The 26,321-nt window shown below is 38.0% G+C and overlaps 1 protein-coding gene across 5 annotated transcripts in view; it reads right to left on the bottom strand.

The window, feature by feature from the left end:
- The window catches only part of LOC149218003 (sulfate transporter 4.1, chloroplastic-like), a 290,950-nt gene that overhangs the window by 192,478 nt on the left and 72,151 nt on the right, over positions 1-26,321 (bottom strand). For 4 of the 5 annotated variants that reach the window (XM_089383729.1, XM_089383727.1, XM_089383731.1 and 1 more), the window contains 5 exons: positions 14,840-14,888; positions 14,434-14,635; positions 14,051-14,219; positions 7,548-7,613; positions 7,221-7,328 (listed from right to left, as the gene is read on the bottom strand). In XM_089383729.1, the coding sequence (XP_089239855.1) occupies positions 7,221-7,328; positions 7,548-7,613; positions 14,051-14,219; positions 14,434-14,635; positions 14,840-14,888 (594 nt within the window). The remainder of the gene's footprint in view (positions 1-7,220; positions 7,329-7,547; positions 7,614-14,050; positions 14,220-14,433; positions 14,636-14,839; positions 14,889-26,321) is intronic. The other variant, XM_089383730.1, reaches the window with a different exon arrangement.

Genomic DNA, 26,321 nt, shown 5'->3' with positions numbered 1-26,321 from the left:
GATTAAGTCTCTAATCAACGGCTAAGATTAGATTTGGCTTGATCCATGTCATTTAGAACATTCTCACCCAATTTTATATTAATATCCATTAATATTTTAATTTTCCGAAGTTTAGACTTAGGAACTCCATTAAAAATATTAATTATTTTAATATCTCTCTAACCGGGTGGAATTTCCCCAAAACATTTCTGGATCTTGGAGATCTCATGTGCTTTAGCTTCTCCACCAATTTTCATGGCTAGAGCACATTTGATGCTATCCCAAATCAACAAATATAAGATTGGTGTCCTTGGAGTTGGTGCTCCTAAACACAAGGTTGGTGCCTTGGATAAGATAGGGTTGGAGCCCTAAAGGATTTGAGTCCTCAAGAAACCAGATCAGAGTTTGTACCATAGAAGGGTTCATGCCCTAGGGGTTGGAGCATCTAAACGCAAGGTCAGTGCCTTAAGAAGATAGGGTCGGAGCCTCACAAAAGTCCAAGTTGGTGCTTGGCAACAGGTTGGAGCCTGGGAGATTGAAGATCGATGTCTTCATCTAAGGTTGGAGCCCTATATACATTGTACTTGATTTATTGTGAAAAAGAAATTAATAAAAGAATTTATTCTTATTGTTCATTTTGTGTTCTAAATATAAATGATCTAACTGGTAAAAGTAACAATTGAAAAGAAATACTGATTCACCCCCCTCTCAGTATTTCCAACAATTGGAATCAGAGCTAGTACCTTCACTCAATGCCTAACTGCTTGAAGGTTGATCATTAAAACACAAATGGCAAAGCCAAGGAAGAATGTTTGCAATCCTCCTAAAGATGTGTCTCCCTCAATCACTGAAATTGAAGTCAATCAATTTGTGAAGGCCCATTGTTCAATGGAAACTTTGATATATGGGAGGCAAGAATGAGGAATTTCTTAAAAACTCGAGGCAATGAAGTTTGGAAATCGGTGATTGTTGATAGCATGATGGATGGAGAATCCAAGGAACATAATACAAGAGCAATGAAAGCAATCTTGAATGTGTTACCTGATTCTATGAAGGCCAATTTTGAAAAATGTTCGTCAGCAAAAGGCATATGGGATAAACTTCATGATCTTCACTCAAAAAGAGCGTTGACAATGATCTCTTGTCAAGAAAATGATCGAAAACAAGAAGGAAATCCAGAACCCATCAAAACGCTGAAGATAAGAGTGATAGCATGAAGGTTAAAGAAGACCTAGAAGATGAAGAGAATGAAGAATATTTTGAAGAAGATCTCCTCACTAAATATCCTCACTCAAAGATCTCCATAGAAGAGATTGATAATTTGAAAAATGAAAATGGGGAGCTTAAGAAGAAAGCACAAGTTGGTGACTAGAACAAGACAAGGAAGGAAGTTGACCTTATCAAGCTTCACGTGCAAGAAAGAGATGAGGAGCTCGCCAAGATGAAGGAATAATTTCATCAAAACAAGAGAAAGCATCATGAAGAAGTCATATCCATGATAAATCAATTGGATAAGGCAAAGAAACGAGAAGATACCTTGTCAAGCCACGTTGAACAAAGGCACAAGAGCTTGAAAAAATTTGAAGCAGAGATTGGTCAATACAAGGAAGAGGTCTCCTCCCTTAGATCACAACTAGAAGAAGAAAGGAAACAAGCACAGGGAACTAAGAAGGCAATGGAAGCATTGGCATTCATAGAAGGACAAGTTGATAAAATAGAAAAGGAGAGAAACACCATGACATGCCAACTAGAAGAGAAGAATGATGACATCACCAAGTTAAGATCAGAAATCACTTCTCTTAAGGCCCAATCATGTGAAGCAACCAAGATGAAGGAAGAAATGGAGATCATACTATCAAAGAAGGATGAAGAATGCAAGAACATGAAAGAAGAAATTGTCTTTCTTAAAAAGGAAGTTGACTTGCTGAATAAGAACTTGAAGAGTTCTCAAACCCTAGATGACATCCTAAGTCATCAAAGGTCTCCCCTTGATAAATCAGGTCTCGGCTATGTAGGTGAATCCTCAAGCAAGAATGATGCAAACCCTAATGCTTCAAACAACAAGGATGTGAGGAAGCCTGGAAGAAATGTTGATGCTCCCAGTTCCAGCAAAGGCAAGGAGAAGAATCAAGAACACATTGAAAGAAATCCTACTCCAAGAAGACTTGCAAATGGTGTCAAGAATACAAAAGGCAATGAATATCATCAAAGAATCCCAAGGCAAAAAGACTTCAGAAGTACATCAAGGAAACCTTCTTCTCCCAGGTACCAAAGTATATTTCTTGGTTATTGCTATTCTTGTACAAACTTTGGGCACATGGCAAAAGATTGTAGGGCATATCACAAAGACATATTTAATGGTCCCCGTCAATCTTTGAGAATCAATTTTGCGAGAAGTCGTGAATTACTATTCATGAACAACATAGAGTGCTTCAAGTGTCACAACATTGGACATATGGCACGTGATTGTAACCTGACTTGGGCCCCTACACAAGCTAGAACTGTGCCAAAGAAGAAAGTTACACAAATATGGAGAAAGAAGCAAATTGGATCCGAATGTCTCTTGGACACTCTAGCCAACAACACATGTTGTTGATTTGATGAAGACATCAAGATGTGATATCCCAAGTGTTTGATGATGAGACTCTGAAAAAAAAAGAGACCATGCATTAAGTTAGAGGGAGTTCTTGATCATTCTTGTCTAAAGAAGCTAGAGGAGTTTATGCAGGCAGGGGGAATTGGTTCATGTAAACACATCTATCATGGATCACATTGCCAGAAGGAAGAGCACCATGACAGGGGGAGTAACATACCTATGAAGAACTACTATTGATGAAGAAAAGAAGTAGCCTGACAGGGTGAGAAATTGAGTACCCCGTTTGCCATTGATGTCAAAGGGGGTGAAAATGTTGGAAGGACAAGAATATTGCCATCAATAACAAAGGGGGAGATTGTTAATCAAAGTTGTCATTGATGTCAATATGGCATTGTTGGTGGTGGAAAATTCTTGTGAGCTATGATGTTGCCCTAGATTCCCTTTGATCATAGTGCCCTAGATGTCCTTCAACTAACCATGAAGATGCCATAACCTGATGCATATTATGATATCCTTGCTCATCAAGACAAGCTCTTCTTGGTTGATAAGGATACCTAATCCTAACGACATTGTATGGAGCCCTAATCCTTACATACGAGCCCTAATCCTTACATACAAGCCCTTGCCCTAACTAGCTCTATTGAAGAACAATGACAACACATTACATTTGATAACATGGACAATGACTGGAGACATGACATGAAGGACTTGGAAATCACTTGATGGCAAATTGATGGATGCTGCACTATGACATATGGATGACGTATCACTGCACTATTATTGGATACATGATGCTACACTATCAAGATGACATATATGATGACACATTATGATGAAGAGCTTGGAGTCATAACAATAAAGAAGCCCTAATGACCTTGCTGTCCTAATCTCCTTCTGCACATAAAAATTTAAGGACAGTCGCAAAGAAAAATTATGTTGGACACCTTGGAGGCATCCTTTCAAAATGGATCCTAGCCCATCTTAAAGAGGATTTTTTCCTCTTTCTAACAAGTCTTTATTTGTCCCGAAATTCCCAGTAATTTGTGAGATATTGAATTTTTAAGCTATGAAAAAAATAATTAATGTTGAACCAACCTATGCTCAAAGACACAAGTCAGCCTACCTCCAGAGGCGTGTCCCTTCAATTAAGCAACAAAATGTGTGTAAATAGAGACAGCAGACCCTCATTTCTAACACAAATTTCGGTCAAGAAAACAGAGAACACAGTCAAGAAAAAGGTGAAGAATTCAGATCTGAGATAAGAAGTTGATTAATGAAGGAAGACGTCAACTGTGATTGGTTCTTTTTTTTGGATGAATTTTTTTATTTGCAGCCTGAAATTTGTGCAGATTTGTGGCAAGTAATACAGACCTGTGTCATATATTCTGCAGCACCTTAGACCTGCGGTTCTGAAACCTTGGACCTGTAACATTTCTGCAATTTTGGGTGTATAAGGTCTGTAGCATCTGAAATTGCGGGCCTGTGGAGTTCCCGCTTCAATACTGTGCACACATTTATTTCAGCCATTTTCTAGAACTGTGCGAGCTTGAATTTTGGCTTTGTTTGTGCCTCAATCCAGAAACAAATCCGCATATTTGTGCAGCACCTTGGAACAGTCATCTCTATATACTATAACCTTTTCATGGAAATTTGAGCAGTTGGAGCAGACCTTTCAAGCAGCCATTGGACCAGAACTTGGTAACACTCGTCAACAGATCTGTGGAGCATCTCTTCTTGGCTTGAATAGCTCAGTTTGAAAGCCTTTGATGAAGACTGTTTGCCTCAGCTGTTGGATAGCAGACCTTGTAAATTGTTGTGCTTGTTGGAGTCAGTTTTGTTGAGCTTGATTGGGCATAACTGTTGGGCTTGGACAGACAAAGCTTGCTGGAGTCTCCTCCTGTGAACATAATAAGGACTTGTTGACTTGAAGAGTTGTTGAAGACTTGGTGAAGCACACTTGAAGATCAGCTGAAGCACTTTTGGAGATCAGTCAAAGTATATTTGGAGATTTCTTGAAGCATCATCCTGAAGCTTGTTGAGGACAATCTGAAGCAGGCTTGAACTGAAAATTTCTTGGGTAGGCAACTTTGGCTACTTGTGGAGCATTTGTTGAAGATTTATTGGAACACCATTGAAACATTTATTGAAGCACCATTGGAGATTTGTTGAAGCATCTTGAAGGCTCTTGTAGCAGTATATTGAAGATCTTTTGAAGAATTGATGCAGACATGTTAAAGCTGATTTTGGAGACACCCTTGAAGACCATGATCAATAAACCATCATGAAGTGACTTGGAGAATCTGATTGGGTACCATGAAGGACAGCGGAGACACCTTCATGTGAAGAGATCAAGGTTGTCATTAATGACATACCATGTTAGACTAGAGTGAAGCTGAAGATTGACAAGGCTCAGTGAAGAAGACCTTGGGAACCGTGAAGTACAACCAAACATACTTTGACAAAATGAAGCGATAGGGTTGGAGCCCTTGGGGTTGGTGCCTCAGAATTGACAAGGTTGGTGCCTTGGAAAGTCCAAGTTGGTGCTTGACAAATATAAGATTGGTGTCCTTGGAGTTGGTGCTCCTAAACTCAAGGTTGGTGCCTTGGATAAGATAGGGTTGGAGCCCTAGAGGATCAGAGTCCTCAAGAAACCAAATCGGAGTCTGTACTAGAGAAGGGTTGGTGCCCTAGGGGTTGGAGCCTCTAAATGCAAGGTCGGTGCCTTGAGAAGATAGGGTCGGTGCCCTAGAGGTTGGAGCCTCACAAAAGTCCAAGTTGGTGCTTGGCAACAGGTTGGAGCCTGGGAGATTGAAGATCGGTGTCTTCATCTAGGGTTGGAGCCCTATATACATTGTACTTGATTTATTGTGAAAAAGAAATTAATAAAAGCATTTATTCTTATTGTTCATTTTGTGTTCTAAATATAAATGATCTAACTGGTAAAAGTAACAATTGAAAAGAAATACTGATTCACCCCCCTCTCAGTATTTCCAACGGAGTTACCCACTTTTTTTGGTGGGTTAACAGTCACCAAGATTGCTCTTATTGCAAACAACTTAAATCCAAGCGTTCCAGAGTAATCCATAAAGCAAAGTCCAAAATAGAAGACATTGCAGAGCCTTTGACTATTTCTGCCTGTCCAAACAACCCAAATAGCTCAATTTACCATTACAGTGTACACAGCATACTTCTTGTGTTTACTGTGCAGATATTGTAAATAGTAATCCTATAAATCCATTTGACATGAACATGATTCGCCCCACCTTGCCTGCAGAAAAGCCCACTCAGGTTTCTCCTATTCCGAAAAGGGCCCTGACACAGTAACTTCCAGCCTAAGTTTAAAGATGGAAATGTTATATCAGATCTAGACTTTATGCAAAATAGAAAAGTGGATGAAGATAAACCTATTTGTCTGAGATTAGGCTGATGAATTATTCAAAGTATCAATCGGTCTGCCTTCTGCAAAATGTGGATGATGTCACACACAATGGCTTGCAAACTACAGCTCTTGTCCTGAAACTTCATAGTGATCTTGTTAGAGTAACAGATCATAGAACAGAATAAGAAAAGGAAAAGCCAATATGCTCTATTCCAGATCCTCGACGATAAATTAGCTTAGACAATAAATGTAAGATTGGTGAATCCAAACCATATACATGCTCTATTCCAGATCCTCGACAATAAATTAGCTGAGACAATAAATGTAAGATTGGTAAATCCAAACCATATATGCTCTGTTCCAGATCCTCGACAATAAACTAGCTGAGACAATAAATGTAAGATTGGTAAATCCAAACCATATATATATCGGTGAAAAAGAGAGAGAGAGAGAGAGAGACGAACATTCATTTACATAAAATGGATTTAAGTTGACATATGTGTGTGTGTCTGTCAATGTAAATCAATTAGATTTACTTGTGTGCGTGTACATTGGATTGACATCTACATACATGAACATTCATTTTCGTCAATATAAATCCAATTTATATATACATTGGACTTACATTGTACATGAATGAATGAATGTGTGTGCCTATCTATATATATATATATATATATATATATATATATATATTGGATTTACATTGACATATGAAAATATATATGTAAGTGTGTGTGCACACTCCTGTACATCATTGTAAATCCAAAACATTTGACACCAGATATGCAAATTTCGCTCAAGTATATAGCATATAATGTGTCTGTCTGTGTGCACTTGGCGGGTGGAAACCTAGAGGCCTCGTGTTTACATGAGGAGGAGCAAAAGCTAAGGCCAAGCGAAGATGACCTGCAACTGCTGGGAGGGGATGAGGACACTCTGAGTAAGGAGGTTGATCTGCCAGCCTCAACACCACCTTCTAGACAACGTAAGACACACACTAGAGTGAGAAGCCTGTCAAGGACAAGCCATTACCTTTTCCTGTAAAAGGGGCAGAGGGAATTGGTAGATAGCTGCTAGATTTATCACTGTAGATGGCTCGTGATCATGCAATACATTTTTTATATATTTGATATAATTTTCTACTTAGTTTTGAGCCTTAAATAGACAGCTATCAGGATTTAGTATCTCAATCAGATCTCCGAACAGCCTTAACAGTCAATAAAATCAATTCTCATGCTACAGTCTAAAAATCATGAGCCTTACCACACTAATAGATTGAGGATGGAGAATCTTGACAAAAACAGTTCCCAAAATTACTGCTGTAAGAGGCCCCGCCACTCGCAAGAATCTCAGATTTTTATGTTTTTTCCCCTGAAAGTAAATTAAGGAACATAATATTTAATAAACATCTGTTTGAACTTATGTAGTAAAGCCAATTTATACCAACTTATCAACCAAACCGAAAATAAGCAAGATATGATGAAATATTCACGAATCAAACAACTCTAAGAGACCATCGTTGATTCTATATATTATTGAAGAATTAGTAACTACTCTAAGCCCGGAAAGCATTATAGCAACAGGCCCTACCAGCTGCTTCATTGTCAGAAGAATGGCCAGCATTATGGAACCCATAACAAATGGAGGCCATGAAAACTGCAAAAGCAAAGCAATGTTAGAAAGCAATAATTAGAGAAAGGGTAGTTTACAAGTACATATGAAGCAAACATATACTTTTCCAATTGAATTTGCAATAGCAGAACACTACTGCCCAAGCATTCTTGCATTTCATAAATGAATTAGAAGCAATATAAAACAAAGTAAATCATCAATCCTTTCTCATAATAAGATAGTAAAGAGAAACTCTGGTTTCTTTGCCTTCAAAAACTGATATGTAACTAGGATTGTTATTTGCCAAATTACGAGATTGGTAAATGATTTTCATCAAGATTCTCCAGAAACATTACATGTCTCCTCACTACTATTATGCACCCCTGTGAATCTCTAGAGGGTCATTTCCACACAACACATGGTTTATCATAGTTTATAAAGAGTACCATCGGGGTGAAGCAGGGAAGTTGGGGTCTGAGACCGGAAGGCCTGAAATTTGAATCTCCAGTCAGCAGGAGATCCGGGAGAGGTGATGTAGATCCCCGGAGAGGCTGACGCAGCTAGAGCCAGCATGGGGCCAGCAATCCAGGGCTTGGATCAGTGTCGGATCGCGAGTGATAGTGTGAGGTATTTCTCACTGATATTCTACCAGTCAAATTCTTTGTATTGGATATCCAGCAAGGCATCCAAATATTGTATTCAGAAAACTACCACTTAATAATACAAACCCTCAGTTGTTGCACCGGTTTTCCCACACTGGGTTTTTTCGGGGACATTTGTCCAAAAATAACTATGTAGATGTGTGTGATGATTATTTCTCTCTTGTGTTGTATTTAGTTTCCGCAGTTTTTATTTGTGTAGGTTGCAGTGTATTTAATTCGATATTTGTCGTAGCACATAGCAAGTAAATTGTTTAATCGAAATAACAATTAGAAGAATTAACATCAATTACTGCAGTAGGAATCGGGTAACCGATTCTTCACATGGTATCAGAGCACAAACCGTGAGCAGAAGAGCTCAAAAGCAGAAAGGAAGAAGAGTTTGAAATTACTACAAAGGCAGCGATTCGAAATCCCAGAGGCAGCACAATTCGTCGGCCAAGGAGGTTGAAGTTTTGAGGGGAATTTGATTTCTCTGAGTGAATCGACAAAGAAATTCGATCTCCATATCAAAGCTTTCTAGAGGCAGAGGTGAGCAGCGTATTTTCTTTACAGAGCAGATCTTCAGCTGGGATGCAGTTATTTTGCAACAATTGCTAGCAGAATAGCGTCAGAAGGAGAGGGGAGCACATTCTAAGGAAATTTCTTCCTCGAAGGACTTCTAGCCAAGAAGTCTTAATTCTCCTTTGCTAAGTAGCAACAAGGAGCCGCTGATCTACTAACACCAGTAGGGAGTGCGTAGGCCAACCTAGCAGCAGCGTAGAGGAGAGAGGAGGTAGTTCGACATTTCACTGGCAGAGATGGCATCATCAAGATCGGTTGGAGGGTGCATCCAACTACGTGATCTGGAAGGCAAGGATCTCATGCCTTTCGGATGAGCACAATCTCAAAATCTATGTTAATAGTGTGGTAGTTGTACCCGCAGATCCAGATCCGCTCAAGAATTACAAGGTCGAGATGGCGAAGGCCAAGAGGTTGATCCTCGACGGAGTGAGGGATCACGTAGTGTGTCACATTGTCGACAAGGATACTGCTCGACAGATGTGGGAAGCATTGACCATGTTATACAAAGGATCTTCTGAGTAACGGAAGATGTACTTGGAGCAGAATATGAGATCCACACAAGATGCAAAAGGGGGAATGCATTGATTTGTCCCTTACAAAGCTTCAGGAGATCCGAGACTCATTGGCAGTTGTCGGGTCAACACCTCAACCTACCGAGATGGTGAGGCTGGCCCTAAACTCAGTCTTAAGAGAGTGGCAAGTATTTGTCTAGAGTATCCTAAGCAAAGAGAGATTGCCAAATTGGGAAGGAATGTGGGTCGCTTTTCAGCAGGAAGAGATGAGGAGAGACTTAGTCAAGTGCAAACTTGATAGTAGTAGCAACAACAATGGGACAAAGCCAAAGGAGGAGGAAGAGAATGCAGCCCTTGCATCTAAGGGGAAGCAGGAGCAGCAGAAGAAAAAGAAAGACGTTTCGAAGATCAAGTGCTTCCGATGTGGTGAAATTGGTCACTACGCTACACAGTGTCTTCTCAAGAAGAAGGACAAGGACAAGAAGCATGATCCAAAGGCTGCATCCGCAAAGATCGAGGAGGAAGAGTTTGCCATGGTTGCCCTGATACCTCCAAGGGAGAGGTCGGGTGATCTAGAACTGTAGTTCGAAAGAACTGCAAATGGGCAGGATCCTTGAGGAGTCCACCTCTTGGATCAATACCCTGCTATAGAAGCCCAGATCAAAAGTAGCAGGATGGACTAGTGTTAGTCGGTGCAGAGGAGTGTCGAAGTGACAGTTGTAGTGGCTAGAAACCCCAGAGACTGAGCAGCGCAGCGCAGAGTTGGCAGCAATGTAGTTGGCACAGTGCAGAGTTAGCAGCAACGCAGAGGCTTCTAAGGGTCAGCGCAGAGACTAGCAGTAATCAAAACACTAGCAACATATGCATCATGCTGAACACCTGTTCAGTAATTTTGGATGCTTTTCCGTTGTTGATGTAGTAGCAGCAGCAATTGGAGAAGGTTGCAGTGCAGATGCAGTGTTGGCAGTGGCAGTGCCAGCAGCAGCACAGATGCAAAACTTATGAGGGTTGCAATACAGATGCAATGTTGGCAGTGGCAGTGTCAGCAGCAGTACAGATGCAGCATTTGCGCAGTAGTTGGTGGGCATCGATATTAGGCATCAGTAGCGCAGAGGAAGATGTTACAGAGAAGGGTGATGCTTCAGCAGGTTGCATTACTAGAGCACATTCCTCGCTAAGAGGGAGTGTTGATTTTTGGTAGCATCGGATGTGCTCTAAGCCTCAAAATTTGCGGGGAGGCAGGGAACGACCCCAGCAGCGCACTCCAGGCGGGAGCACATTGGAAGCGACCCCAGGAGCACGCTCCCTAAAAAAAATCGCTCCCTGCCAATTCAGGAGTGATGGAGGGAGCTATTGAGGATTGGAAACAAGAATTTGGCCCTAGTGTTGATATGTAGTTCATGGTAATGTTAAATTCTTAAAGTAAAAGTGACATTCTCCTTTATATTTCATTTTCATCCTTTTTAAATTTTAACACTACCATGAAATGACTCAAGATGTTTGAGAGTGGTTTTGACCTCATTAGATTTCATATGGAGAAAGTAGAATTTTAGATCTCACTCAAAATACAACAGACTTATCATTTTTTCAAGATTTCAGGATTGGGGGGATTGCAATGTTGTCATTGGATTTTGAAGTTGGCATTTATAACTCATTGGCAACGAATTATGAATATAATGCTTCATGAAAGTGGAAAGTTGAAACATTTCATTTCATGTTAGATCCTTTGTTATCATTTGGTTACTTGGTAATGATAATGGTTACAAGTAGAAGTTACAACTTTTGTGATCGATGATGATAAATGTTATATATCGAATTTTGAAAGCTGGAAACTTTTGAGATTGATGAATCATGAGACTTGATATGTTGTATGTTACTAACTTAAGATTATAACTTCTAGATGATTGATGTTATATGGTTCAATTCATTGTTTTATGCTTTTTATATCTAATTCATCATCCTGCATGCTTTTGTTGACATATATGCATCAAAATATATATTATATAAAAAATTACTACTGATTTGCTCCTAAACTGGAAGCTTTTGAAAATGTCGCTCCCCGCTCCCAAGTAACCTTGGACTGTCCCCTAGAACATCATCCAAGCCAAGTTCGTTGCCCACCTTTCCAAGTCAAGGCCATTTTTGCTTCACTTTCACTACTTCACTGAGTCTGGAGCTTTGCTGATTCAACAGTCAGTAGAGATTGATGCCCTTTACCTTCTATACTGCTCCTTAAAGCCTTTGGCCATTGCCTCAACTGGCTCCTCCCAACAAGTCCATTGTCGATTTGTTCGAGCTTACGCACATATGCCAATAAATAGGCATCTCAATGGACAACCTTCCCCTGTTTGGATACTCCCTGAACACCGTACGCCATCTTCTGTTGAACAACCAAGAACTAAACAGGATCATTAGGGAAGATGTCTATAGACAATACATTCAAGTCAGCTACAGGTAGATCCACCTTATAGACTCAAGTTCAAGATGGCTTTCTATGCATAGCATCATGGAGATAAAAGATGGCCTCATATCAGACCAGCATATACTCTTCACCACTAGATGCAAGCCATCAAAGTCCCTCTTGGTCAGTTCCGAGTTCGTTCACATTGGCTTCAGGTGGAAACCAGTCACCATATTTCACAAGCGGACAAAACTTGTCAACTTTGCTATATATATAAGACTGACAAAAACAAGCATTTCATTTTCTGATGCCACATCTATTATGAGATCCATAGTCGATCTCCACCGCCTTTTCAGGGAGACCCAACACTCCCTCTCCATCTTCCTCCGATATCCAGACCAGTGGTGCTTGTCATTCTACACAAGGGAGGCCTTTCAGGTTCTGATCATCTATGCTTTGGACCACTCACACTACCAGACACTACCAGGATGATCATGGAGGCCCCAAGAGGCATGCAGACAGCAGTTTCACCACCTCAGTTTCCACATCCAGATGACATCAGGAATATCCTTGCCCTCCACCCATCAGACCTTTACAACAGTGTTGGGTATTGGCCAGAGACAACTCTTCTGTTCACAGCAAACACCCTCTGTCCCATTATTCCATATCTCAGCAAAGAGCAGCCTGGGGAGAAGCCTCTTCCAGGCAGCACATTGTATCCAGATTCCACATCTTCCAGTACTTCTAGATCATCAAGTTCATCAGGACAGTCCTCCAGTCAGATTTAATGCATAACGAAATAGCAAGCAGAGTTTACAATTAAATTAATTCTTCATTTTAATATCCATGTTGGTGACATAGACATGCCATAAGCCTACAGTCTACCATTTACAGATTTCATTCAGTCAACATTCATCAGCCATACTTTCCAGAATATGCAGCAATTCATGAGACATTATATGATTTGGAAGTAAAAGATCATTTGAAGATCTGTTTAGAATACTCTTGTCAGTTAGACAACAATTGGTATATAGAATTGCAAAATGCAAATAAAATTTAGTTTCAGTTGACAGAATGATAATGTACAAGTGCACAGATATTTCTATGTAACAAATATTTTAGGTTATATACACTCTACTTGCAGTTATGTTATGAAAGGTGATTCCTTGAGGAATATGACTGAATGCCTGTCAAAGGGATTGGCCTAACAGGAAAAATAGTGACATGACCATAATTTCTTTGTTGGACTTATATTCCTTTGGTACTCATCTCAATCTGTATAAATGAGGAACGTCCCAAATTTTTGGATGGTAGCCTTTCAAAACAACATAATTACAGAAAAATATTGATTGTATTTAAACATCAATTTTAACCAGTGTTATTGGAACTGGACCAGAACCAGATGAACCAGCTGGTCCAACAATTTTGAGGCCATACAATGCAACTAAGGACGCTTGAAACACAAAATCTTTTTTTTAAAAACAATCATTTATGAGTGCTGCAAACTAATATTCAACCCTAGGACCCTACATTACCATTAATTGTTTCACGATGTTTGAGAGTGGTTCCAACCTAATTGGATTTCATATGGAGAAAGTAAAATTTTAGATCCCACTCAAAATTCAGCGGACTCAACAATTTTCAGGATGGGGATTGCAACGTTTCCATTGGATACTGTCATGCATGAGGGTTCGGAAATAGCATTTAATCAAAAGCACCAAGCCCTCTATGTATCTTGATGTTGGTGGTATTGATTGTTGAACTCCTCAGTCATGACCATAGACAAAATGTACCCATCACTCAAACAAAATCTCGATTCAACATGCTAAGCATTTTCGATCTTAATTGTATACTTAGAGGGTGATATTAATGATGAGAATCCCAATATAGACAATGAATTTAATGATATTTAGGTATTTGTTATAGCATGATTTTTTTAGACTATAGAGGCCATTGAGATCCTCTTTGTTGATGTATTTTTGGTTTAGAGAAGGTATGCACTTGATGCTACTTTGGTTATATATATATATATATATATATATATATATATATATGAACTTTGCATATTTGTGTATAATGGTTTGGATTCATATGGATGCACATGAATTATATGAATTTTTTCAAAATTTGCATATTTATGTATTTTTTGGTAGACCGGTTATTTTCTGGTTCCCAGTTTTGGGGTCAACCAGTTCCATGACTGGTCCAGTTCTGATAACATTTGTTTTAGCACACCTCTTTCCCAAAAAACAAACTTCATACACAACATAATTTTTATTGAGAACTGAAAAAATCTCCAGTTCAAAAAGAATTCAAACAGAAAGCATTGACCAAATCAATAAATACCTTGTCAGCACCAGCAATTATGCTTTTAACAAGCGGTATTATTTTGCTGCTGCGAGTGATACTATATCCGAGGAAATATTTTGCCTGTGACAGGGCAATGACTATAGCTGAAGATGTGGTGAAACCTGAAATGACAGAATGGCTTATAAAACGAATAAGCCATCCAAGCCTAAAACAATATAGGTAAACATTGCTGTTAGAATCTCTTGTTTGCATTTTGTCTTAACAATCTTAAAGCTTTTAGCCAGAATGGAAACATGAGATGAGAGTTTCTATTAATTTAACTAATAAATCATTTTCAAGATTTCAAACTTGATTCGTATTGCACCGAGCATTGATCATTCTAGATCAATTCACCAATGTATTTTCAAAATACTCCATACCTGAGAATTCCCATTAAACACTCCAAGATGCCAACTAGAAGAGCCAACAGTATTGCAAGCTCTGTGTATAGGTCATCAGTTGAATCCACAATACTGGATAAGGTGTTAGAAACCAAAAGTGAAACCAACGCTACGGGTCCAATGGCAAGTTGCCTCGATGAGCCAAAAATTGCATACGCAAATACAGGAACAAAACCAGAATCTGCATAACCAGAACAATAACCACATAACTTAAGGTGCATTTTTAGCAGCAACACGCATTACTTCATGAGAACATATTTTGTTCTGAAGTATTATGAGCACAAAAAACATTAATATCATTAATTTTCTTGAACCATATGCCTTGATAAAAAGGATGATTTAGGACAAATTAACTTGCAGGGGTTGACTTCAATTGATTACTCACAAAGTCCATAAATTGGGTGAAGTCCAGCTAACTTTGCATATGACATTGCCTGCTCCCAAATAATTTTATATCAGTCACTAGCATTTTAATGCAACAATTAATTCATACGCATATACCAATACAGTGCACTGGAAAAATATATACAAATACGTTGCACCTAATGTTTAACACTTTCACTGCAAAATAAGCAACGGTGTTCATTGATGAAGAGAATATGAAAAAAGAATCTACAGAACCCACAACAACAAAACAATTGCATTATCTATGTGCATAAGCTGTATTATAATTTTAGCATTGTTTTAAAAATCATCATAACCAGTCTTCAAACCAGCCACCTATCAAACTGGTCTTCAAACAGAATTTGAACTGGTTTTTTAAAAAAATCATGAAATAGGTAATTTTTAATGACAAAATTATTTTTAAGATTCCAAACCAATAGAGACAAAATATGTAAAGTTTCCTCATCTATATACCATGTAAGTGTGAATATGTCAAAATGCCACCAAGTGCAATACACCTGTGACCTCAGCAACCAAATACATAATAAATGAAGCTCTAAATGGCCTCTAGAGTCCAAAACCATGCTACAAGCTACTGGGTTACTAGCCTCCTACAAACAACTGATCAACATGACCTCTCATCAAACTCATCACCATACTAGCAATGGGATCATCAACATCATCTGGCTCAAAGTCTTCAGACTCCTTGGATTCCTCAACCTTATAATATGGTAAAAAAAAATTGAACATGCCTAACCAATGATTTTGGTTTGAGTGAAGAGTTCATCTCCTCCACCTTATAATATGGTCGAAAAAGTTTAACATGCCTAACAAATTATTGTGGTTTGAGTGAAGGATAAATTTTTGTTAAGGCCATGGCAAAGGAGTTCAACAATCACCACCAATATCAGAGGAATCGAACAATCAATACCACCAATGTCAAGGTACATAGAGGCCTTCATGTTCTTGATTAAATACCAATCCCATGCCCTCATACATGAGAGAACTCAATGAATATGTTGTAATCCTACCAAACCTAAAATCCTGAAAACTGTTCAAGTCTACTGAATTTTGAGTGGGATATGAAAGTATTTTTTCTCCATATGGAGTCCAATAAGGTTGGAACCACTCTCAAACATCCTCAAACAATTAATGGTAATGTTAAAAATCCAAGTAAAAGTTGACATTTCCTTTATGTTTCCTTCAAAAACTTAAGTAAAAGGATAAAAGGGAAGATAAAGGAAATGTCAAAAGGAAACATAAATATCAACTTTTACTTGAAGAATTTAACAATACCATTGCTTGCTAGCATTGCTAGGGTCGAGTTAGGTTTTTTGTTTAGGTTTAGGGATTACGAGAGGGGGGGTTGGTTTTATATCCAAGGGGGGTTCTTTTGGATGGAAAACAGCCCCTAGTCTATAACCACCTTAAAAACTGCTATCATGGGCATTGGACTCCTCCCACATGTGTGGGATCTAAGTAACCAGTTAGGGTCAAAACTGGTCATATGCCAAACCAGTTAATTTGTCCCTAACTAAATACAAACTAGCCCTTTAGTCCAATCACTTGGCAGTTCAATACTGCACCCGGTCTAACCAATCGATTTACCACTTCTAGTCCGCACCATACCAATTTTGAAAACTATGAATTTTAATAAACAACCCCTAAGCAGGGGAGAGCTTGGTTTAAAATACATTCTAAAAAAATATCATGTAGTAGTGAGTTTGTTTCCAAAATGGTTAATCATGCATTTTATTGTCTTTGTGTCCGAAAGCTTAAAAGAATTGCTCACGAATCAGTATTCAAACAAAAATTTACTTTGAGATTGTTGGATGGCCCTACAAGGTTTGTCTCGGCTCATTGTTGCATGCCAAGTAAGAAGAGTTTTCTTTTGTGTTATTTTACCAAAGTTTATTTAACCATTGTGATGGTATAGTTGTTTGATGAAATTCTTTGTCATGAAGATAATGGAAAAAGGAAAGAAGCCACCACCTTTGAATCCAAATGCATGGTTCACAGATTTAGTGCTTTCACCACATATTTCTTCAAATCCATAATTTTCGCATTATATTGTCGTATATATATATAGATGTTGCTCACCCACCCAAGAAGGTAGTTAGATGCCTAATCCAAAAAGGTTATGGGAAGGAACGTGAATTGTCATTGGGAGTCCAAGTGACCTTGGAATATGAATCCAATCGTCATAAAATGTATCTATATGTCTCATTTTTATGGTAATGCAATCCACACTTATCTTACATTCCAACTTGCAATTCAACAATGGTATCAAAGAAGGCCATTCATTCAACTCCATGATTCCTACTACTAAAAAATGCAAGTTGCTATTCTCTATCCTCTACCATTCTCTGTGCTTATTCTCTATCATATCTCCAAGAAGATTTCATTTGGTATTTGTGTTGGTACTATTAGTCAATTCCTTGGTCCCTGTCTTGCTTTACCTGCATGAAGTTCATTAAGGTGTTAGAAACTATTGTTGTGGCATGTTACCCACCAAAATGGTTAACCCCATAGGAGAATTTTTTTCTCTTACACTTGATAGCCAATAGTCCCTAAAGGCCACCACTAGTTGATGATATGCCATATATCTCCACCACTTGCATCAGCCATTTGCCTCAAACCCACCTGGCATGAGCACATGAACAAAGGTGGGCTTCCACTCAAAAGGTACTTTGGTCATTTTGCAATCGGGTGTGTTGACCACTCAAGTGTCAACTACATAAATTGCCAAATAATCCATGCCAAAGCATATTTTAAAGTTTTCCATCGAGGTTAGAAAGTCAGAATTTTAGAACTTCATCATCATCATGTAGCTTCTAGTCATCATGTTGTAATCCAAATTTTGTTACCTTGTGGGGATGATGTAAAATGATTCTAGTATGATGAATATAAAGCCATGTAACACATCTAGGTAGCTTAGGATTTTGCTAGAGAGTTTTCACTCTAGTGAGTTTCTTTTTTCCTTAACTAATTATCTGTGATTATCAACACTAAATAATTGGTTAAGTTTTTCTCCCACACATCCCCCAAAGCTAGAGGGAGGCTTCACGATAAAGTCTTAGGTGAGTCATAGTGTATAGAGTCGATGTAAATTGTTATACTAGATCATGTCTAAAGTTTCGAGGAATTTGGTTGTGTCTAGGGGTCAATTTTTAATAGTCGAAATTTTAGGTTGATCGGAATTTTTTTATGTAATTTTGATGTAATATGTAATACGTGTTGTGCATAGAAGTTGTAGGGGGTATGAGTACTCAAAATTAGACTTCAACACCTCAACTTTCTAAAATGAGAAAAAAAAAAATTCTCCTCAAGTGAAAATTGTAAAAAAATAAGATGGAAATTCCCAAATATTAAAAAATTGTGGAAATTTCATTTTCCAAAAAGGCAGTGGTCCAAGAAAAATTTTGATGGTCCTGAAAAAAGGCCCATGACCCAGCAAAACTCGATTTTTCAAAGTAATGGTCCATGGAGGTTATTTTGAATGAGGGATTTTCGAAGAGAAAATTGAGAAAAATATTTTTGTGGTCCGGGATCAAACCTTTGGTCGATCCAGCTCATTCCATAAGGTGAATCAAACTCTTTCCTAGAGATCTGCACAGGCAATCAAGGGATATGAATTACTGGAAGGATCTAGCCATTTTTCTTTGTGGGATTTGTTGACCACTGGAATGGCACCATGAGACTTTTTTGAATTCTCCATGCCCAAGGATATGTCAAAGGCCTCAATGTAGCATCAAAGTTCTTATTATCATCAAAGTTTTTAAACTCTAGCTTCTTCTTCTCATCTTTACTTGTTGTACTCAAATTCCACAAGCCCTGCGAGGACAATGTAAAAGTGATACTGGTATGAGGAGTCGAGTCAAGTAATAGGGTAGGTAACTTGGGACTTTGTCATCAAGTGAGTTAATTATCGTATCCTTATGAGGACTTAATAATTAATAGAGTTTTTTCCTCCAAGCATAACTCCAAAGCCGGAGTGCGGCTTGATGGTGAGGTCTTGGGTAAGTCCTGGTGTCTAGAGTCGTTATATATTACCATACAAGATCACACAAAAAATTTGTGGAATTTGGTTAGGTCTAAGGGATCACTTTTTAATTTTTAAAATTTCTCATAGGGTGGAAATTGGAATAAATTTTGTATATGAAATGTAATAAGTGATGTCTAGAGAAGTTGTATGGGGTATTTGTAATCAAAATTACATCTCTCACCCTCAACTTTTTACTATGACACACTTTGACGGGTTAAAAACCTATTCTAGACCCTCAAAACCCACTTTTCCTAAGTTTAGTTGAAAATTTGGCAATAAATTAGATGGAAAAAAATAAATAGCTCCATGTAACAAAATGACATGGAAATGACTTGGAAATTATCTCAAGTCAAAAGAATGAGTCAAAGGACAAGTGGAAGATGATTTTGCACCTTGCATCATAAATACATGGCCCACTCAAGGAAATCGAATTTCTAGCAATAAATGAGGAAGTTACTTACTTGGAAAATTCGAATTTGTGAAGTTAATGCACATTTGGGTGGATTTGGGAGAATATTAGCAGAGATTTTTGTGAGAAATTGTCCCCACATGGGTCCCTACCCTTCTACACTTGTCATTTTATCATGGAATTTGATTTTGCTTGAGGGATTCTTGATGCCACTTGGGAAATTCGAATTTGCATGAAGGAGCATTGGGATTGTCACCCATTTGCTTTGGGATTGTCACAATTTGCCTTGAGATCGGCTCCCAAACTTTTTTATAATAGAGACATGGACTCTCACTATTTATCCATTGAAAACGAGCTATTGTGCTTGGGAAAGCTCTGCTCTTATGTACACTTATAATCTATTGCAATGAAAGACTTTGGAGTTCACATATGAAGTGTTCTTCTTCTTGAGTATGGTAATATCTTGATCATTGTGCTTCATTTTCTACTGACATTATTGTGTTCATTAGTTTCCATTATGTTTTTTTACATATTTGTTAATGTGTAGCTATCTCATATTGGCATTTGGTTTTGAGAGTTTGCTCTGGATAGAGAAAGTTTTAGTTGATGTTCCACTAAATCTATAAGATCTCTTTATCATTGTATTTCTTTTAACCCATGTGGATCTAATGTGTATTTGAAGTTGTGTACAGAAATATCTTGGATCAAGCCTCAAGTGTGAGGAGAAATTATGGGAGGAATCATCCCACTCTTGAGCAAGTTCATTGAAGAACATGCATTTGTCATCTCCCAAGGTCGCATCTTATGATTTTGTGTTGCAGAGATCTTTGCCCTTTAGCTTGTATTTCAAAATCCAATTTCATTTAAAATCATTTGTCTCAAATTCAATGTCTTGTTACTTGTATTTCAAAATCCAATTTCATTTAAAATAATTTGTCTCAAATTCAATGTCTTGTGCTAATAATAATTTTATTTTGCTATTGAAGAGCATGTTGAAAATAAGGCAAGAATTGGAATTTTCCTCCAATTCCTTAGTCAAAATTTGTAAAATATTTGTAGATTATATTTGCTAACATTTCTCTCTCCTTTCCACTAAGCTTGAGTGTTCGTTTTGCAAAGAAAATTCAGATTTATTTATGGACTATGCTCACCCTTTGTGTTAACAGGATTGAGGAAGCTAAAGCTTGAAGCATTAACTATTTGTTGTAGGACCCCAAGAGCACATGAGCATCAATTTTAAGGATGCTTGGGCAATCTTGGACAGCAACAAATTAGCTTGGCCATTGTGGTTGCCACTTTTTGAAAGGAGATATTGGTTCCTATAGACTCCTATTTTGCAATTTTCCCTTCTATCTTTTGGGCAGCCATTAAGGGGCCCTCTACTCATTGTAAAAAGCTAATAAAAGATCTATTTTTCTTGTGGGAGCTTAGGTTTTACCCATGGCATTCCTTCTCTCCATTTAGGGAGAGAAATATGTGGAAGGATTAACTTTTTCATTTTCTTGGCTTCCATTTTAATTGCATGCTTAAAATTTACACAACCTCACTCATCGCATTTCTATTTTGTTTAGATAAGTTTGCTACAGTTCAACTTAAGGCTTTGCATTCTCTATTTTATCTATCACTTTGAACTACAAGCACTTTACTTTGAGCAATCTACTCTTCACATGCAAGCATTTCAATTTCTAGCAAACTTTAATTTTGTTTACTAATTCATTTCCATTTAGTGTAGCAAATTGTTTCATGTATACTTGAATTTTTGCTTCATTTCTAAATGCTACATTGTTATCTTGAGTATTGGAGCATTCTATTGTCTACTTGAAACAACTTTGTTTCTCAATCAAATTGATTGCATCATTCTAATTTACTTACAAGTTAATCTCCATTTGAAAGTTATGTTTGCAATATATTCTCGAGCACCACCTTCCTTACGTTGAAGCATTGCAAATTTCATATATTTCTTTGGGAGAACTTACTTGCATTTCACTTAATGCAATTTAGATTAGCTTACATTTCTAATTTACCTCCAAGCATAAGCTTAGTTGATAGACATTATAGGGAAAAAACTTTCTTGGAAAATTCTTCCAACTAGTACGAAGTAAGGTAAAGAGTGTGTGACCCTGCAGTTATGGAGGTGGCTTGTCCCCCTGTAGGAACAAAGGTACATGCTGGCTTGTAAGACTGAGGAGAAGGGTATCGTCAATGACACCGTCGTGTCCTCACCCCCTCTTCCTTACAGTCACCCCAATTTTTACTCTTTGGCAAGAGTTCAAAAGGAAGATCTCTCACTTAGATTAGGCATCTAGCTTAAAATTAACCAAGATAATTGCATCTAACCTTAGTTAAGTGCATTTAATATTAACACATTTTACTTTTCAAGCTATTTTACATGCAAATTATTTATATACTTGTTATGATGAAAATGTTTTGAATTGATTATCTCACTTGGGCAAGTACCATATTGTTCATTTTGCAAAGTGAAGTTTTAGCTTGTTTCATGTTGCAACTTATTTTATTTGCCTCCTTACATGCTCTAACATTGTGAATGATTATATTTTGAAAGCGTTTCTTTGGAAGCAATTTTAAATCTTGCTAACATCTTATTGATTTACAAGGTTACTTGTGTTTCACTTTGAAACATTTCATTTTAGAGCAAGTGTTATTTATTTTAAAGCAATATTGAAGGCACTAGTCTTATATGCTCATCTTTGATTTATGTGTTGATATTTATTGAAGTATATTTCATTTCATATTGTTCATCATATTTGTTCATAATCTCAAGTAATCCAAATCAACCTTGACATCTCCTAGAAACCTTACATCACTTTTTTAACTTAGATTTTCATTTGTTGAAAAGTGTAACTAGATTCAGTTTTCATAATGACCTATAAATATGATTTGATGTAATGAGATGTAAATAAGAAAAATAAAATTATAAAATTATTTTATTGACTTGCTTCATGGGTTTCATGAGCAAGGGATTTTGTTTTTGAGTCAAGACTCCCATTGAGAGTCTTTAGGATTTATTTGTCATCTAGTCATAAAATGTTAGAGTCATTGTCATGTAATGAAGTCATGTTACACTTTGTAAAAGAGTCAATCTTGTCTATGTAAAGTATCCTCCAAGACCTTGTCACCTATCCTCTTCAAGTCGGCCTACAACGATGGGAGAAATTGCTAAATGAAGTCGGCCTAACCTCAAGTGAACATGTCGGCCTAAAGGACATGTGTGGAGGTGTATAAATAGCCCAACTCGGCCTCACTTGAAGACACACAATTTTGATCAAGAAACTCGACTTGATTTCGACAAGCAGAAGTGTGAAGTAAAGGGCTAAACAGAAGTGCAAAGTAGAGGTCGAAAAGAAGTGCGAAGAAGTAAGGGAAGGTTTCTTCTGGGGCAGTGCGAAGGAAGTTTCTTCTGGGCAGTGCGAAGATAGGTTTCTTCTGAGGTAGAGAAGTTTCTTCTGGGCAAGGATTCTTCTGGGAGGCCGAGATAGAAATCTAGAGACTGAGTTTCTCTAGAGGAGACCAATGAAGACCTAGAGACCGAGATTCTCTAGAGGAAGTCAAGGAGCAATGTAAAGGATAGAGACCGAGTTTCTCTAGAAGGAGCTGGGGAGAGCATTTCTAAATCAAGAAGAAAGTTGAGGAAGTGAAGAGGCAAAGCATCAAGGTTAGTAACAAGATTCTTGGGAGAATACTAGAGTCAAGGGATTATGTCATGGTCTTAGTACTTATCAATTGAAGATCTAGAAAAAGAATTTTGATCGGGTTTTCCTCTCAAGAGGTCAGATGTTTTGACCTTGGCTGACAAGCCTACATACTGTGTCACTTGTCTTTTATTGCGCGTATTGGTAATTGTCTGATGAGAAGAACAAATTAATAAGCTAACAAAGAGAAGACTATAAGTTAAGAAGTAAAAGTATATCACAAGCAATTATCAAGCAAAGAAATCTTGTAACTCTAAATGCCCTAGATTTCTCAACATCATTTAGGGACGACCCCCCTTAGCTTGCCTAGGAGAGAGCTTAAACGAAGAGAGTTAGGAATAGGTGACAACCACATCTCTTAGTTTTGCCACCAACCACACTCTGTGGGGTTAAGGGCTTTTATCACTAACTTAGGTGTGTGCGACAGGAGGCAACAACATTCTTTTCGCGCCGTTGTCACGGATAGGCCTTCTTGCACCTAGAAAATCGACTAATTTTTTGTTTTTTGCGTATTGGGCTTTAGGATTAGATTTTTGGTCAAGTGGCGATTCCACTCAATTCAAATTCTGCAAGAGTTTCTACTAGGAGGCATCCAAGTGGTCTAGTTAGCCCCACTCTTGAGCCTGAAAGGGTTTTTAGAGAGGAGTTAAATAGACTCTCTCATAGTAAAACTCTTGTTAAGCTTAGGCAAGAGGCTATTTCTGATATCCATTTGTTCTTTCAAGAACAAGTAGAGCCAAGCATCATGAATGATTTTTTTGCTCCTTGTAACTTTGCTAACATAAATGGCTATCCTAACAATATCCCTGACAATGCTATTGAGAAGTTGCCTTCCTTTCAAGGTAACAATGCCATTAGTGCTACATCACATGTTAAGAATTTCAATGTTTGCATTTTCAAGTGGTGTAACACTACTAACCATGAGGATGTAAAGATGAGACTTTTTGTTCTCTCTTTAAAAGAGGATGCTCTTGATTGGTTCACTGAGCAACCTGCTAACTCTTATGACTCCTTATAGGCTATCATTACTACTTTTATGGGAAAGTTTGGAGAGAAGAAAGAAAATAGGCACTTGATCAATGCTATTAGCTTTATGAAGAAGAATGAAAATGAAACCATGGAGGAATTTAATAAGAGATTTAATGATTTGGTGAAAAGCATGTCTGCTACTATTAAGCCTCCTGACGAGTTTCTTTTGTGCTCATATTTGGATGTTTTTTGTGTTGACACTGCCTATGAGTTAAGAAGAAAAGAGCCTGCAAATTTGGGTGCAGCTCAAACTGAAGCCTTGAAGATGGAAAAGGCTAGGCAGAAATCAGGAAAATCTGAAATTCCTGGTTTTAATAGAGGATCATCAAAGTCTCATGACTTCAAAGGAAAGGCCAAGGAAGAAAATGCACATGATCCTATCAAAGAATTAACCCAACTCATTAAGACTATGGAAGCAAATCACACTACTCAAATGAATGCCATCCAAAATAGATTGGTGGCCATGGAAAGGAATCAAGCTAGGAAATTCCAAAATTGAGGAAATTATATATGGCCAAAGAATAAGGGCACTCCACAATATTATAGGCCTCCAAATCCATTAGAACCCACCAACATGGTAGATCAAGTTCCCCCTTATTGTAGGTCATGTGATGAGTTTCATGAGGAGGCCACATGCCCATATGTGAAAAGAATCATGGAAAGTGGCATGTTAGGAGGTGAACATGTAGGAACACGGGTTCAAATCAATATTTTCTCCATGGAGGATCAAGTTAACACCAATGAAAGAAATCAAGAAATTGACTCCATGAAGAAGTCCCAAAAGATGAAGACTACATGACAAAGAATAAATTCATAACATCAAAGGAAGGAGCTCTTTAAAGCGGCTAGTTATTCCATGATCTCCACATGAGGAGCTGTTGTAGGTCCCTAGTTAAGAGGGACCCTGAAAAGAAGTTTCTTACTTGGAAGAAACTTGGAAATTCCTAAGGCAAGAGGGAGCTTAGGTACATCCATTTTGTAGGAATGAGTACATTCCTTTATTGGAATATGTCCTCCCTATCTGAGAGGTAGATATAGACACATAATTCTGATCCTCAACTGGGAACACAGAATGGAGGATTGGGTAATTATTTGGCATTCGATACTCTTTGAGGATGAGATAGGGCATCCAATAGAAGAGTAGTTGTGGAGGACCGATATTCTTTGAGGACTAGGGAGTCCAAGATAAGAATAGTCCTCATGGAACACACCCTGAGTACTTGGGTAGGGGATGTTCTGAGAGAGACAATGATGAGAGTGTCTATAAATCATTGGTCTCGCCAACATTGAGCTCAGATCTTGTGGAGAGATGGAGTTGTTAGTCAAGGCCTTGCTATGTGACAATGCTAGTTGATATGATGCTATACAAATGAGTTACCAATCTGAATTCTTCTTATGAGAAATTCTTCAGATTGAGAAAGTCCAAGTACCATTATGAATACCTCCCTAGTTAAGAGGGAGTGTTGAAAAGTGTAACTAGGTTCGGTCTTCATAATGACATGTAATTATGAATTTATGTAATAAGATGTTAAGAAGAAAAATAAAAATCATTGTATTGCTTGCTTCATGGGTTTCATGTGCAAGAGGTTTTATTTTTGAGTCAAGACTCCCATTGAAAGTCTTTAGGAATTATTTGTCATTTAGTTATAAAATGATAGATTCATTGTCATGTAATGAAGTCATGTTACAATTTGTAAAAGGTCAAACTTGTCTATGTAAAGTATCCTCCAAGACCTTGTCACTTATCCTCTTCAAGTCAGCCTACAACGATGGAAGAACTTGCTAGAAGAAGTCGGCCTAACTACTTGTGATCATGTTGGCCTAAGGGACATGTGATGAAGTGTATAAATAGCCACACTCGGCCTCACTTAGAGGCAAGAAACTCAACAAGCGTTCAGTGAAGAAGAAGTACGAAGAAGAGGCCACAAAGAAGAATTGCGAAGAAGTGGTAAGGAGAGTTTCTTCTGGGCAAGCGAAGGAGAGTTTCTTCTGGGCATAACAAAAGAGAAGTTTCTTCTGGGGTTAGTGAAGGAAAGTTTCTTCTGCGGTCAGTGAATGAAGTATTCTTCTGGGATACTTGTTCTGGGTGACCGAGCTAGAGATCGAGATCATAGAGATCGAGATTCACTAGGAGAAGTAGAGAAGAAGCAGTGTGAAGGATAGAGACCGAGTTTCTCTAGAAGGAGTCGAGGAGAGCAGTTTGAGATCAAGAAGAAAGTCGAGAAAGGGAAGAGGCAGAGCATCAAGACTAGTGACAAGGTTTTTGAGAGGATACTAGAGTCAAGGGTCT

This window comes from Pinus tabuliformis, chromosome Q, assembly GCF_031772625.1.
Source record: "Pinus tabuliformis cultivar Carrire ecotype Pingquan chromosome Q, CPIR1, whole genome shotgun sequence".
In the NCBI taxonomy this organism is placed as follows: domain Eukaryota; kingdom Viridiplantae; phylum Streptophyta; class Pinopsida; order Pinales; family Pinaceae; genus Pinus; species Pinus tabuliformis.
The sequence above is the reverse complement of the archived record's forward strand: the minus strand, read 5'-3'. Positions and strand labels throughout refer to the sequence as shown.